Consider the following 14,864-nt stretch of genomic DNA (forward strand, 5'->3'; position numbering starts at 1 on the left):
GGCCAGTGTGGGGTGGAGGTAGTAGGGTCAGGCCAGTGTGGGGTGGAGGTAGTAGGGTTCAGGCCAGTGTGGGGTGGAGGTAGTAGGGTCAGGCCAGTGTGGGGTGGGGACCAGGGTCAGGCCAGTGTGGGGTGGAGATAGTAGGTTGGGCCAGTGTGGGGTGGAGGTAGTAGGGTTCAGGCCAGTGTGGGGTGGAGGTAGTAGGGTTCAGGCCAGTGTGGGGTGGAGGTAGTAGGGTCAGGCCAGTGTGGGGTGGGGACCAGGGTCAGGCCAGTGTGGGGTGGAGATAGTAGGGTCAGGCCAGTGTGGGGTGGAGGTAGTAGGGTCAGGCCAGTGTGGGGTGGAGGTAGTAGGGTCAGGCCAGTGTGGGGTGGGGACCAGGGTCAGGCCAGTGTGGGGTGGAGGTAGTAGGGTCAGGCCAGTGTGGGGTGGAGGTAGTAGGGTTCAGGCCAGTGTGGGGTGGGGGACCAGGGTCAGGCCAGTGTGGGGTGGAGGTAGTAGGGTCAGGCCAGTGTGGGGTGGAGGTAGTAGGGTCAGGCCAGTGTGGGGTGGAGGTAGTAGGGTCAGGCCAGTGTGGGGTGGAGGTAGTAGGGTCGGGCCAGTGTGGGGTGGAGGTAGTAGGGTCAGGCCAGTGTGGGGTGGAGGTAGTAGGGTCAGGCCAGTGTGGGGTGGAGGTAGTAGGGTCAGGCCAGTGTGGGGTGGAGGTAGTAGGGTCAGGCCAGTGTGGGGTGGAGGTAGTAGGGTCAGGCCAGTGTGGGGTGGAGGTAGTAGGGTCAGGCCAGTGTGGGGTGGAGGTAGTAGGGTCAGGCCAGTGTGGGGTGGAGGTAGTAGGGTCAGGCCAGTGTGGGGTGGAGGTAGTAGGGTCAGGCCAGTGTGGGGTGGAGGTGTAGGGTCAGGCCAGTGTGGGGTGGAGGTAGTAGGGTTGGGCCAGTGTGGGGTGGAGGTAGTAGGGTCAGGCCAGTGTGGGGTGGAGGTAGTAGGGTTCAGGCCAGTGTGGGGTGGGGGACCAGGGTCAGGCCAGTGTGGGGTGGAGGTAGTAGGGTCAGGCCAGTGTGGGGTGGAGGTAGTAGGGTCAGGCCAGTGTGGGGTGGAGGTAGTAGGGTCAGGCCAGTGTGGGGTGGAGGTAGTAGGGTCAGGCCAGTGTGGGGTGGAGGTAGTAGGGTTCAGGCCAGTGTGGGGTGGAGGTGGGGTGGAGTAGGGTCAGGCCAGTGTGGGGTGGGGGTCAGGCCAGGGTCAGGCCAGTGTGGGGTGGAGGTAGTAGGGTCAGGCCAGTGTGGGGTGGAGGTAGTAGGGTTCAGGCCAGTGTGGGGTGGAGGTAGTACCAGGGGTCAGGCCAGTGTGGGGTGGAGGTAGTAGGGTCAGGCCAGTGTGGGGTGGAGGTAGTAGGGTCAGGCCAGTGTGGGGTGGAGGTAGTAGGGTTCAGGCCAGTGTGGGGTGGAGGTAGTAGGGTTGGGGCCAGTGTGGGGTGGAGGAGTAGGGTCAGGCCAGTGTGGGGTGGAGGTAGTAGGGTCAGGCCAGTGTGGGGTGGAGGTAGTAGGGTCAGGCCAGTGTGGGGTGGAGGTAGTAGGGTCAGGCCAGTGTGGGGTGGAGGTAGTAGGTTGGGCCAGTGTGGGGTGGAGGTAGTAGGGTCAGGCCAGTGTGGGGTGGAGGTAGTAGGGTCAGGCCAGTGTGGGGTGGAGGTAGTAGGGTCAGGCCAGTGTGGGGTGGAGGTAGTAGGGTCAGGCCAGTGTGGGGTGGAGGTAGTAGGGTCAGGCCAGTGTGGGGTGGAGGTAGTAGGGTCAGGCCAGTGTGGGGTGGAGGTAGTAGGGTCAGGCCAGTGTGGGGTGGAGGTAGTAGGGTCAGGCCAGTGTGGGGTGGAGGTAGTAGGGTCAGGCCAGTGTGGGGTGGAGGTAGTAGGGTCAGGGCCAGTGTGGGGTGGAGGTAGTAGGGTCGGGCCAGTGTGGGGTGGAGGTAGTAGGGTCAGGCCAGTGTGGGGTGGAGGTAGTAGGGTCAGGCCAGTGTGGGGTGGAGGTAGTAGGGTCAGGCCAGTGTGGGGTGGAGGTAGTAGGGTCGGGCCAGTGTGGGGTGGAGGTAGTAGGGTCAGGCCAGTGTGGGGTGGAGGTAGTAGGGTCAGGCCAGTGTAGGGTGGGGGACCAGGGTCAGGCCAGTGTGGGGTGGAGGTAGTAGGGTCAGGCCAGTGTGGGGTGGGGGACCAGGGTCAGGCCAGTGTGGGGTGGAGGTAGTAGGGTCAGGCCAGTGTGGGGTGGGGGACCAGGGTCAGGCCAGTGTGGGGTGGAGGTAGTAGGGTCAGGCCAGTGTGGGGTGGAGGTAGTAGGGTCAGGCCAGTGTGGGGTGGAGGTAGTAGGGTCAGGCCAGTGTGGGGTGGGGGTGGAGGTAGTAGTAGGGTCAGGCCAGTGTGGGGTGGAGGTAGTAGGGTCAGGCCAGTGTGGGGTGGAGGTAGTAGGGTCAGGCCAGTGTGGGGTGGAGGTAGTAGGGTCAGGCCAGTGTGGGGTGGAGGTAGTAGGGTCAGGCCAGTGTGGGGTGGAGGTAGTAGGGTCAGGCCAGTGTGGGGTGGGGGAGGGTAGGCCAGTGTGGGGTGGGTCAGGCCAGTGTGGGGTGGAGGTAGTAGGGTCAGGCCAGTGTGGGGTGGAGGTAGTAGGGTCAGGCCAGTGTGGGGTGGAGGTAGTAGGGTCAGGCCAGTGTGGGGTGGAGGTAGTAGGGTCAGGCCAGTGTGGGGTGGAGGTAGTAGGGTCAGGCCAGTGTGGGGTGGAGGTAGTAGGGTCAGGCCAGTGTGGGGTGGAGGTAGTAGGGTCAGGCCAGTGTGGGGTGGAGGTAGTAGGGTCAGGCCAGTGTGGGGTGGGGTAGGGCCAGTGTGGGGTGGAGGTAGGGGTCAGGCCAGTGTGGGGTGGAGGTAGTAGGGTCAGGCCAGTGTGGGGTGGAGGTCAGGCCAGTGTGGGGTGGAGTAGGGTCAGGCCAGTGTGGGGTGGAGGTAGTAGGGTCAGGCCAGTGTGGGGTGGAGGTAGTAGGGTCAGGCCAGTGTGGGGTGGAGGTAGTAGGGTCAGGCCAGTGTGGGGTGGAGGTAGTAGGGTCAGGCCAGTGTGGGGTGGAGGTAGTAGGGTCAGGCCAGTGTGGGGTGGAGGTAGTAGGGTCAGGCCAGTGTGGGGTGGAGGTAGTAGGGTCAGGCCAGTGTGGGGTGGAGGTAGTAGGGTCAGGCCAGTGTGGGGTGGGTAGTAGGGTCAGGCCAGTGTGGGGTGGAGGGTAGGGTCAGGCCAGTGTGGGGTGGAGGTAGTAGGGTCAGGCCAGTGTGGGGTGGAGGTAGTAGGGTCAGGCCAGTGTGGGGTGGAGGTAGTAGGGTCAGGCCAGTGTGGGGTGGAGGTAGTAGGGTCAGGCCAGTGTGGGGTGGAGGTAGTAGGGTCAGGCCAGTGTGGGGTGGAGGGTAGGCCAGTGTGGGGTGGAGGGTCAGGCCAGTGTGGGGTGGAGGTAGGCCAGTAGGGTCAGGCCAGTGTGGGGTGGAGGTAGTAGGGTCAGGCCAGTGTGGGGTGGAGGTAGTAGGGTCAGGCCAGTGTGGGGTGGAGGTAGTAGGGTCAGGCCAGTGTGGGGTGGAGGTAGTAGGGTCAGGCCAGTGTGGGGTGGAGGTAGTAGGGTCAGGCCAGTGTGGGGTGGAGGTAGTAGGGTCAGGCCAGTGTGGGGTGGAGGAGGCCAGTCAGGCCAGTGTGGGGTGGAGGTAGTAGGGTCAGGCCAGTGTGGGGTGGAGGTAGTAGGGTCAGGCCAGTGTGGGGTGGAGGGACCAGGGTCAGGCCAGTGTGGGGTGGAGGTAGTAGGGTCAGGCCAGTGTGGGGTGGAGGTAGGGGGCCAGTGTGGGGTGGAGGTAGTAGGGTCAGGCCAGTGTGGGGTGGAGGTAGTAGGGTCAGGCCAGTGTGGGGTGGAGGTAGTAGGGTCAGGCCAGTGTGGGGTGGAGGTAGTAGGGTCAGGCCAGTGTGGGGTGGAGGTAGTAGGGTCAGGCCAGTGTGGGGTGGAGGTAGTAGGGTCAGGCCAGTGTGGGGTGGAGGTAGTAGGGTCAGGCCAGTGTGGGGTGGAGGTAGTAGGGTGGCCAGTGGGGGTGGAGGTACCAGGGTCAGGCCAGTGTGGGGTGGGGTAGTAGGGTCAGGCCAGTGTGGGGTGGAGGTAGTAGGGTCAGGCAGTGTGGGGTGGAGGTAGGGGTCAGGCCAGTGTGGGGTGGAGGTAGTAGGGTCAGGCCAGTGTGGGGTGGAGGTAGTAGGGTCAGGCCAGTGTGGGGTGGAGGTAGTAGGGTCAGGCCAGTGTGGGGTGGAGGTAGTAGGGTCAGGCCAGTGTGGGGTGGAGGTAGTAGGGTCAGGCCAGTGTGGGGTGGAGGTAGTAGGGTCAGGCCAGTGTGGGGTGGAGGTAGTAGGGTCAGGCCAGTGTGGGGTGGAGGTAGTAGGGTCAGGCCAGTGTGGGGTGGAGGTAGTAGGGTCAGGCCAGTGTGGGGTGGAGGTAGTAGGGTCAGGCCAGTGTGGGGTGGAGGGAGTAGGGTCAGGCCAGTGTGGGGTGGAGGTAGTAGGGTCAGGCCAGTGTGGGGTGGAGGTAGTAGGGTCAGGCCAGTGTGGGGTGGAGGTAGTAGGGTCAGGCCAGTGTGGGGTGGAGGTAGTAGGGTCAGGCCAGTGTGGGGTGGAGGTAGTAGGGTCAGGCCAGTGTGGGGTGGAGGTAGTAGGGTCAGGCCAGTGTGGGGTGGAGGTAGTAGGGTCAGGCCAGTGTGGGGTGGAGGTAGTAGGGTCAGGCCAGTGTGGGGTGGAGGTAGTAGGGTCAGGCCAGTGTGGGGTGGAGGTAGTAGGGTCAGGCCAGTGTGGGGTGGGGGACCAGGGTCAGGCCAGTGTGGGGTGGAGGTAGTAGGGTCAGGCCAGTGTGGGGTGGAGGTAGTAGGGTCAGGCCAGTGTGGGGTGGAGGTAGTAGGGTCAGGCCAGTGTGGGGTGGAGGTAGTAGGGTCAGGCCAGTGTGGGGTGGAGGTAGTAGGGTCAGGCCAGTGTGGGGTGGAGGTAGTAGGGTCAGGCCAGTGTGGGGTGGAGGTAGTAGGGCCAGGCCAGTGTGGGGTGGAGGTAGTAGGGTCAGGCCAGTGTGGGGTGGAGGTAGTAGGGTCAGGCCAGTGTGGGGTGGAGGTAGTAGGGTCAGGCCAGTGTGGGGTGGGGGATATTTACCAAGCTGTACGTCAGTGGTGAAGCGGAGCTTGTGGATCATGCTGATCTTGAAGGACTTGTAGCGGTGGCTACTCAGCATGTCCTGCACCGTGGTGATGTCCATGGGTGGATCCTCCTCTGAACTGTCCTCTCCTCTGGAGCCTGACAGAGAGAACGGAGAGACAAACAGGGGGTCGGAAAGAGCAAGAAACAGGGGGGGGGAAGAGAGAGAAAGAGGGGGTCGGAAAGAGAGAGAAAGAGGGGGTCGGAAAGAGAGAGAAAGAGGGGGTCGGAAAGAGAGAGAAAGAGGGGGTGGGAAAGAGAGAAAGAGGGGGTGGGAAAGAGAGAAAGAGGGGGTCGGAAAGAGAGAAAGAGGGGGTCGGAAAGAGAGAGAAAGAAGGGGTCGGAAAGAGAGAGAAAGAAGGGGTGGGAAAGAGAGAAAGAGGGGTGGGAGAGAGAGAGAAAGAGGGGGTCGGAAAGAAAGAGAAAGAGGGGGTCGGAAAGAGAGAGAGAGAGAAAGAGGGGTTCGGAAAGAGAGAGAGAGAGAAAGAGGGGTTCGGAAAGAGAGAGGAGGAGAAAAACCAGAGACTACTTTCAAAACCAAGAGTAGGCGAAACCTTGCATTGAAGAAGAAGTTAAGCACAGACTATAAAAATATGTTCACATATATTCAGGCCATTAGTGGTCTTGACTCTACCCAGGAGGATACTCTGTGTAGGGTGAAGGTGCCCCTAGATGCTGATCTTGGGTCAGTTTTTTACATTTCTGTCACTAATTGTTAAGGGCTACGGTTGGGGGAAGGTGAAGCTGATCCTAGATCAGACCGGTGCAGAATACTCACTGTTTTCCCTGACCAGGCAGAACTCTAGGGTGCTCTGGCTCTCGAGGCTGCAGTCTAGATCCACGGGCACGTTGGGCTCCGTCTGCCTCTCCAGACGGTACATGGGACCTGTGGCACAGCAAATACAGGGTCAAACGCAATGCAACAACTGACTCCACAGAGACCCATGGATTACCATATACAGTCGACTGCACACACCGGCTTCGAACGAGGAAGTAAAACTAACCGAAAATACTTTTAACATCTTTTAAAGGTTACACTACGGTGTGATTTAGAATAGTTGATGTTTCGTGTACGTGCGTCTGTTGGGCGTCGACAAAAAGAACCGAACCAAGACACGTGGAAACCGGGGAGAAAGGGATGAAGGCAGGCAGACAGAGGAAGAGGAGGAGGAAGGGGAATTAGCGGGGGACAAGCAACCGGGATGCTCTTTGGCTCCCAACACACTCGTCAAGACCAAGGCCACAGGGGTCACAGCTCCTCTCTTCTTCCTATACCCACAATCCCATCCCCATCCTGGCCACTCCTTTGGTTCAGCTCAAACAAAAGGCTGCATTCAGCCTCTCCTTCCCTCTCTCTCTCCCCCTCCCTTTCTCTCCCTCCCTCCCCCAGTCTCTATTCATCTCTGGCTCCAGGCATGTCAAGGCCCCCTCCCTCCCTCCCTCCCTCCCCTCTCCTCTCTCTCCTCCCCCCAGTCTCTATTCATCTCTGGCTCCAGGCATTTCAAGGCCCTCCCTTTCCTCCCTCTCTCCCTTCCTTCCCTCCCCTAGTCTATTCATCTCTGGCTCCAGGCATGTCAAGGCCCTCCCTCTCTCCTCCCTCCCTCCCTCCCTCTCTCTCCTCCCCCCAGTCTCTATTCATCTCTGGCTCCAGGCATGTCAAGGCCCTCCCTCCCTCCCTCCCTCCCTCCCTCTCTCCTTCCTCTCTGGCTCCAGGCCCCCCAGTCTCTATTCATCTCTGGCTCCACGCATTTCAAGGCCCTCCCTCCCTTTCCTCCCTCTCTCCCTCCCTTCCCTCTCCCTAGTCTCTATTCATCTCTGGCTCCAGGCATTTCAAGGCCCTCCCTTTCCTCCCTCTCTCCCTTCCTTCCCTCCCCTAGTCTATTCATCTCTGGCTCCAGGCATGTCAAGGCCCTCCCTCTCTCCTCCCTCCCTCCCTCCCCTCCCCCCAGTCTCTATTCATCTCTGGCTCCAGGCATTTCAAGGCCCTCCCTCCCTCCCTCCCTCTCTCTCTCCTCCCCCCAGTCTCTATTCATCTCTGGCTCCAGGCATTTCAAGGCCCTCCCTTTCCTCCCTCTCTCCCTCCCTCCCTCTCCTCTCTCCTCTCTCCCTCCCCCCCCAGTCTCTATTCATCTCTGGCTCCAGGCATGTCAAGGCCCTCCCTCCCTCCCTCTCTCTCTCCTCCCCCCAGTCCCTATTCATCTCTGGCTCCAGGCATTTCAAGGCCCTCCCTTTCCTCCCTCCCCCTCCTCTCTCCCTCCCTCCCTCTCTCTCCTCCCCCCAGTCTCTATTCATCTCTGGCTCCAGGCATTTCAAGGCCCTCCCTTTCCTCCCTCCCTCTTGTCTCTATTCATCCCTCTCCTCCCTCCCTCCCTCTCTCTCCTCCCCCCAGTCACTATTCATCTCTGGCTCCAGGCATGCCAAGTCCCTCCCTCCCTCTCCTCCGTCCCTCTCCTCCCCTCAGTCTCTATTCATCTCTGGCTCCAGGCATTTCAAGGCCCTCCCTTTCCTCCCTCTCTCCCCCTCCCTCCCTCCCTCCCTCTCCTCTCTCCTCCCCCCAGTCTCTATTCATCTCTGGCTCCAGGCATTTCAAGGCCCTCCCTTTCCTCCCTCCCTCCCTCTTGTCTCTATTCATCCCTCTCCTCCCTCCCTCCCTCTCTCTCCTCCCCCAGTCCCTATTCATCTCTGGCTCCAGGCATTTCAAGTCCCTCCTCCCTCCCCCTCCCTCTCCTCTCCCCTCTCTCTCCTCCCCTCCCCCCAGTCTCTATTCATCTCTGGCTCCAGGCATTTCAAGGCCCTCCTTTCCTCCCTCTCTCCCTCCCTCTCCTCCCTCCCTCTCTCTCCTCCCTCTCCTCCCCCCAGTCTCTATTCATCTCTGGCTCCAGGCATTTCAAGGCCCTCCCTTTCCTCCCTCCCTCTTGTCTCTATTCATCCCTCTCCTCCCTCCCTCCCTCTGGCTCCAGGCATTTCAAGGCCCTCCCTCCTCCCCCTCCTCTCTCCCTCCCTCCCTCTCTCTCCTCCCCCAGTCTCTATTCATCTCTGGCTCCAGGCATTTCAAGACCCTCCCTCCCCCTCCCTCTTGTCTCTATTCATCCCTCTCCTCCCCCTCCCTCCCTCTCCCCTCCCCCAGTCACTATTCATCTCTGGCTCCAGGCATGCCAAGTCCCTCCCTCCCTCCCTCCGTCCCTCTCCTCCCCTCAGTCTCTATTCATCTCTGGCTCCAGGCATTTCAAGGCCCTCCCTTTCCTCCCTCCCCCCTCCTCTCCCTCTCCCTCTCTCCCCCAGTCTCTATTCATCTCTGGCTCCAGGCATTTCAAGTCCCTCCCTCCCTCTCCTCCCTCCCTCTCCCCCCTCAGTCTCTATTCATCTCTGGCTCCAGGCATTTCAAGGCCCTCCCTTTCCTCCCTCTCTCCCTCCCTCCCTCCCTCCCTCTCTCCCTCTCTCCTCCCCCCAGTCTCTATTCATCTCTGGCTCCAGGCATTTCAAGTCCCTCCCTCCCTCTCCTCCGTCCCTCTCCTCCCCTCAGTCTCTATTCATCTCTGGCTCCAGGCATTTCAAGTCCCTCCCTCCCTCTCCTCCCTCCCCTCTCCCCAGTCTCTATTCATCTCTGGCTCCAGGCATGACAAGGCCCTCCCTCCCTCTTCTCCCTCCCTCCCTCTCCTCCATTCCTCCCTCCCTCCCTCCGTCCGTCCCTCTCCTACCCTCAGTCTCTATTCATCTCTGGCTCCAGGCATGTCAAGGCCCCCCCCTCTCTCTCTCCCTCCGTCCCTCTCCTCCCTCCAGTCTCTATTCATCTCTGGCTCCAGGCATGTCAAAGCCCTCTCTCCCTCCCTCTCTCTCTCTCTCTCTCTCCGTCCCTCTCCTCCCTCCAGTCTCTATTCATCTCTGGCTCCAGGCATGCCAAGGTCAGCGCTCCACCTCCGTATTTAGACGGCCGTAACCGGGAGCCCAATTAGATTCGCAAACCTTTTCTTTTCTTTGTGGCGACTCCGAGCTTCCATAATGGGGACCCATTTTTAGGTGACCTCTTTGGGCCCAGGAGATGCAATTATATCCCCTCGGAAAACGTCCAACAAAGAAATAAAGTCAAACTGTACGTTGGTAACAGAAGAAACGATACTAGATGAGGGACAGGGAGTTGGGCGTCTGCTGCTCCAGCTTTGCTGTTCCTCTTTAGAGTTAGACTGGGCTGGCTCTCTTCAGCGCCGGCATGCAAGAGCAGGAAAACGTTACATTTACAGACGCAAAAGTACACGTTGGATAAAGCACAACCGAAAATGTCCACTGAAGTTAGGTGACATTTTGCATTCTGTCTGCAAGCCCCCCCCCCCCCCCCAAAAAAAAAAAAAAATGCACTCTACCAGTGATCAGTCAAGCGGTTGATTTGCTCGGGAAAGAATTCATCTATGACATGTAGACGTGGTGATGTCATAGCTTTTTTAAACAAAAAACCAGAGAGTCTTTAAAAAGAAGTATCAGCGACAAAGAGAGATTAAATTAACAAGTGACTGGTGATGTGAAACAGGCACATCGTATTATATCTAAAGATATAATTTTAATCAAATTTGTCCTTCAGAATCAATACATGTTGCTTCTGAAAGATGGCACAGGATGTAGACATTCCCGGTGGTTATCTCTATCTGAAAGCCCCTCGCCGTCCAACCCACCCAGCAATGTTCCCATGTTATGTAACGGTGGCCTAAAAGAAAATCAACCAAGAAGAGGGGATGGAATGCATTCCCAATCCTTCTCTTGCTTTCTTTCTCACAAAAAAAAAAATATATATATATATTTTTTTTTATAGTAAAAGAAAGAAAATCCTATTTTGGGAAAAAGACTTTGGGCAATATTTACCCTTTCTCATATACCGCGGGTTTCCAAAATGTCACCCGAGCCTCAGCGAGCCATCAAAAGAATATGCCTTGAAGACCTGGGAGTGTATCGTCACAAGGTAACCAAACATGAACGTGCGAGAAGCAGCTGTATCATAGTGGTGGGTCAAATATTGTAATGTTACCCTAATCATTTGCTCTAATCACCGTTTGACTCAGAGCAGCGTAGTTTTCGCTACGACTTTGAATTGGGTGTAGAATACGCTAGAAGGTGCAGGAGAATTCTACCTCGGTGTCTTCGGTAGAGAGGCCACGAACCTCGAGGGGGGGGGGGGGGGGGGTCACTGCTTAGATGTGGAGTCGGAGTGGAGGGCGAAAGAGTGTGACTAATGGCGAACACGGAAAATGACCTTTTCTATTTCCTGCATGACGCAGAGCACGATGGTGAGCAGCTGGGGCGAGCCTTGATAAAGGACATGACGCGGAGCACGATGGTGAGCAGCTGGGGCGAGCCTTGATAAAGGACATGACGCGGAGCACGATGGTGAGCGGCTGGAGCGAGCCTTGATAAAGGACATGACGCGGAGCAATGTTGAGCGGCTGGGGCGAGCCTTGATAAAGGACATGACGCGGAGCACGATGGTGAGCGGCTGGAGCGAGCCTTGATAAAGGACATGACGCGGAGCACGATGGTGAGAGGCTGGAGCGAGCCTTGATAAAGGACATGACGCGGAGCACGATGGTGAGCGGCTGGGGCGAGCCTTGATAAAGGACATGGCGCGGAGCACGATGGTGAGCACGATGATAAAGGACATGACGCGTTGAGCGGCTGGGGCGAGCCTTGATAAAGGACATGACTGGAGCGGAGCACGATGGTGAGCGGCTGGAGCGAGCCTTGATAAAGGACATGACGCGGAGCACGATGGTGAGCGGCTGGAGCGAGCCTTGATAAAGGACATGACGCGGAGCACGATGGTGAGCGGCTGGAGCGAGCCTTGATAAAGGACATGACGCGGAGCACGATGGTGAGAGGCTGGAGGACATGCCTTGATAAAAAGGACATGACGCGGAGCACGATGGTGAGCGGCTGGAGCGAGCCTTGATAAAGGACATGACGCGGCACGATGGTGAGCGGCCGGAGCGAGCCTTGATGGTGACGCGGCACGATGGTGGCGGCCGGGCGAGAGCCTTGATAAAGGACATGACGCGGAGCACGATGGTGAGAGGCTGGAGCGAGCCTTGATAAAGGACATGACGCGGAGCACGATGGTGAGCGGCTGGGCGAGCGATAAAGCATGGAGCGAGGTGAGCCTTGATAAAGGACATGACGCGGAGCACGATGGTGAGCGGCTGGGGCGAGCCTTGATAAAGGACATGACGCGGAGCACGATGGTGAGAGGCTGGGGCGAGCCTTGATAAAGGACATGACGCGAGCACGATGGTGAGAGGCTGGAGCGAGCCTTGATAAAGGACATGACGCGGAGCACGATGTTGTGAGGCTGGAGCGAGCCTTGATAAAGGACATGACGCGGAGCACGATGTTGTGAGGCTGGAGCGAGCCTTGATAAAGGACATGACGCGGAGCACGATGTTGTGAGGCTGGAGCGAGCCTTGATAAAGGACATGATCACCAGGATAAAAAAATGCCAAAGCTCTCCCGACAAAAACCATATGCTGAGAGGAAAAGATGCCCTGCCTTGGTGTGTGTGTGAATAATAACTTTGTTACTGTGTGTGTGTGTGTTTAATATGTTTGTTACTGGGTGAATGTGTGTGTGTGTGTGGTGTATAATATGTTTGTTACTGTGTGTGTGTGTGTGTGTGTGTGTGTGTGTGTGTGTGTGTGTATAATATCTTTGTTACTGGGTGAATGTGTGTGTTTATAATACTGTTGAAAGGACTGTGTAGGTGTGAGCTAACTGCGCAGTTCAAAGGAGTAAAACCAACTCGAACAACTAAAATGAAACGATGACTGAAACTGAACGCTGGAAAGAAAACTACCATCCTTAGTTAAGCCTGGGTGCAACTAACATCTGATTGGTTAACGAGACCAGCTCCATCAGGCCAACTGCCCATCATGTCGTTTACTGTTTACAAGACTCTTCTATACATTCATTCATTGTTCACATAGAAAAATGAACAACAAAAAATGTAAATAAACTAAAAAAGTAACACCCTTTTTGCCTTTCGTGAACTAACGGTTCACACTTCACTTTTTCCTGTTAGCTGATAGCTATTTTATTGAGGAAATATACACTTAGTATAACTGAGATGTGGTTGTCTCGCCTGGCCATCTTAAGATGAATGAACCAACCGTAAACAGCTCTGGATTAAAGCGTCTGTTTAATGACTAACATGTAGAAACATACAAAAAAAAAAACACACAAAAAACGTGAACACACAGTTGACTCTCAAACACAAATAGACACACCTACTCACGTTAGACAAAGGCAAGGTGCACACACACACACCTCCCCCCCGAGCTTCAGACCTCATCTGCAGTTCAGACACACGCGTCGTCCTAGGCCCAGCCATCACCTCCTCCCCAAATGTCACCACAGTTTGCTCGATAATGTGCTCGAGCCCCATTCAATACCCCCTTATCTTCTGGCACAGACCCACCCGTTTTATACACCCCCCCCTCTCTCACCTTCACACACCACGTCATATTTCATAGCATTTAGAGTATCCACGTCGGGCCACTTCATTCAGTTTACCTTTTAGAAACATGTCGGGTTGCGTTGCAGGGTGATTTTGTTTCTTCATGTGATATTTTGGGGGACGTTTGAGTGTTTCGAACGTCCTTATGGACTGGGGCCCATCTGATTATAAGCAGATTTAGTGGAGGGGAGAAGGGAGTGGAGAGAGGGCTGTTGGTGATAAGCACTCTGCCCTTAAGGAAGGAGAGGTCGTGTCACCTTGCAGAGTACCGAGATGAATTTCATACATAAAATGGCCGCATGGCTACATTCAATTGGATCCCGGGTCTGTCTAGACGAATTCTGAACAGCACGTTATGATGAAGTATGTTTGGTTCCTGGCAATTCTTCACTGTTGCTGTTGGTTTGACCTAACGGGTGTTTGGTAGAACTGGGATTAACACGATCAGTCAAGGAGAGCACATTTATGTTAAGCTCCCGCTATAGAAAAAAAGGCATGGAAAGATGCTACTATGTAAAAGGATTCTGTGAAAAAGGTCACTTCATCAGCCAATGAAACCTAAAATGGCCAATACCAGTATTTTTTTGGAGCAAACTCAGACCGTTGATCCCCTTTTATACGCAGGTTAAAAAAAATATATAAAAAAAATACATTGTTGTAAAAAACGCAGAGGTAAAAATTATTATTCAAGCACGGCAAGATGGCGAGACCTTGAACTCTTATTGTGAAAAGAAAGCGAAGGAGAGATTGAAAGAGAGCATGAGAGACAAAGAAGATTGGAAAAGAGTCTCACTCTAGTGAGTAAATAAATAATCAATACTCATCTAAATGTAAATGAGAGAGTAGCCCTCTCTTTGATGGTGTGTGTGTGTGTGTGTGTGTGAGAAAGAGAGAGAGAGAGAGAGAGAGAGGTGGTGTTTGGGGTTATCAACCAGACCATTTTCCACAGACACTGGGGCCACAACCTAATCACCATCACTCAGGTTCCTGGACTGCAAAATGGATCTAGAAATAAATCCAAAGCATCACCTGAGCTCCCACCATGCCAGCCAGGTCAGGCAAGGAGGCCACGCTTCACTGGACTCAAAGGGGTCTCTCTGTGAGATTTGGTGGGTGTCTGTGTAGACGTATGGCAGCGTTGGTAATGGCACCAGATAGAGCAGGTACCGAGTGAGAATGAAAAGGGGATCAGGACTAAGCCCTATGGTACTCCATTGTATCTCTTTACAGAAGAGGCATGCTTCGACCTTTGACCCCTGTCTGTTTTGCAGATGGCTGAAAAGGATCTGAAGTGCCACTGCTCGGGGAATACGACGCAAATATGTTGAGGGCAAAGGTTACGCATACGGCGTAGTCTAACACCAACATTTAGAGCGAAAAATAACTAAAAAAAATAATCCTAATTTGGGCAGTCTCACTGGGGAAAAAATAAATCACAAGGGTGCAAGTTTCTGTGAGAACATCTGTGGGTGACTATACTCCTGAGAGGAACATATTGGTTTTTAAAAACAAGGACATAAAAGACCATACTCTGGGATGCCCCCATGAAACCCTTAAAAGAGGACATGTGCTCAATGTTAGCTAGATACAGTATAACGTCAAGCTATACAGCATAACTTCAAGCTATACAGTATAACGTCAAGCTATACAGTATAACGTCAAGCTATACAGTATGTCCTAGACGATATGGTGTGTCTGACCAATAGAGAGCCAGAGTGTTGGTGTGTCTGACCAATAGAGAGCTAGTGTTGGCATATCTGACCAATAGAGAGCCAGAGTGTTGGTATATCTGACCAATAGAGAGCCAGAGCGTTGGTGTGTCTTACCAATAGAGAGCCAGAGCGTTGGTGTGTCTGACCAATAGAGAGCCAGAGTGTCGGTGTGTCTGAGTGTGGTATAGTGTCCGCTGAGCTCACTGTTATTGTAACGATTATCTGTTATTATCTTTAATCGCTGGCACATTACAGTCAGTGTCGTGTTACCCACAAGGAGGAAGATTCTCCATTAAAATGGCTGCCTTGCTTGGCATAGCTAGACATTCAGAAATACTCTGTCTTCCCTTTCCTTTTGTGCACTCTTTCGCACTTAACCTATCCAAATTCCCAGAGGAACTGGCAACCCTCTGGTTCTATTCACAGGCAGCTCTCACCTGAAACGAGAGCTAA

At 55.5% G+C, this 14,864-nt stretch overlaps 1 protein-coding gene across 2 annotated transcripts in view; it reads right to left on the reverse strand.

Moving 5' to 3' along the window:
• Nucleotides 1-14,864, reverse strand: part of mapkap1 (MAPK associated protein 1) — a 184,247-nt gene that overhangs the window by 78,979 nt on the left and 90,404 nt on the right. For both annotated transcript variants that reach the window (XM_064943569.1, XM_064943568.1), the window contains 2 exons: nucleotides 5,989-6,096; nucleotides 5,169-5,309 (listed from right to left, as the gene is read on the reverse strand). In XM_064943569.1, coding sequence (XP_064799641.1) covers nucleotides 5,169-5,309; nucleotides 5,989-6,096 — 249 coding nt within the window. The remainder of the gene's footprint in view (nucleotides 1-5,168; nucleotides 5,310-5,988; nucleotides 6,097-14,864) is intronic.

Source organism: Oncorhynchus masou, chromosome 28 (genome assembly GCF_036934945.1).
Source record: "Oncorhynchus masou masou isolate Uvic2021 chromosome 28, UVic_Omas_1.1, whole genome shotgun sequence".
NCBI lineage: Eukaryota > Metazoa > Chordata > Actinopteri > Salmoniformes > Salmonidae > Oncorhynchus > Oncorhynchus masou.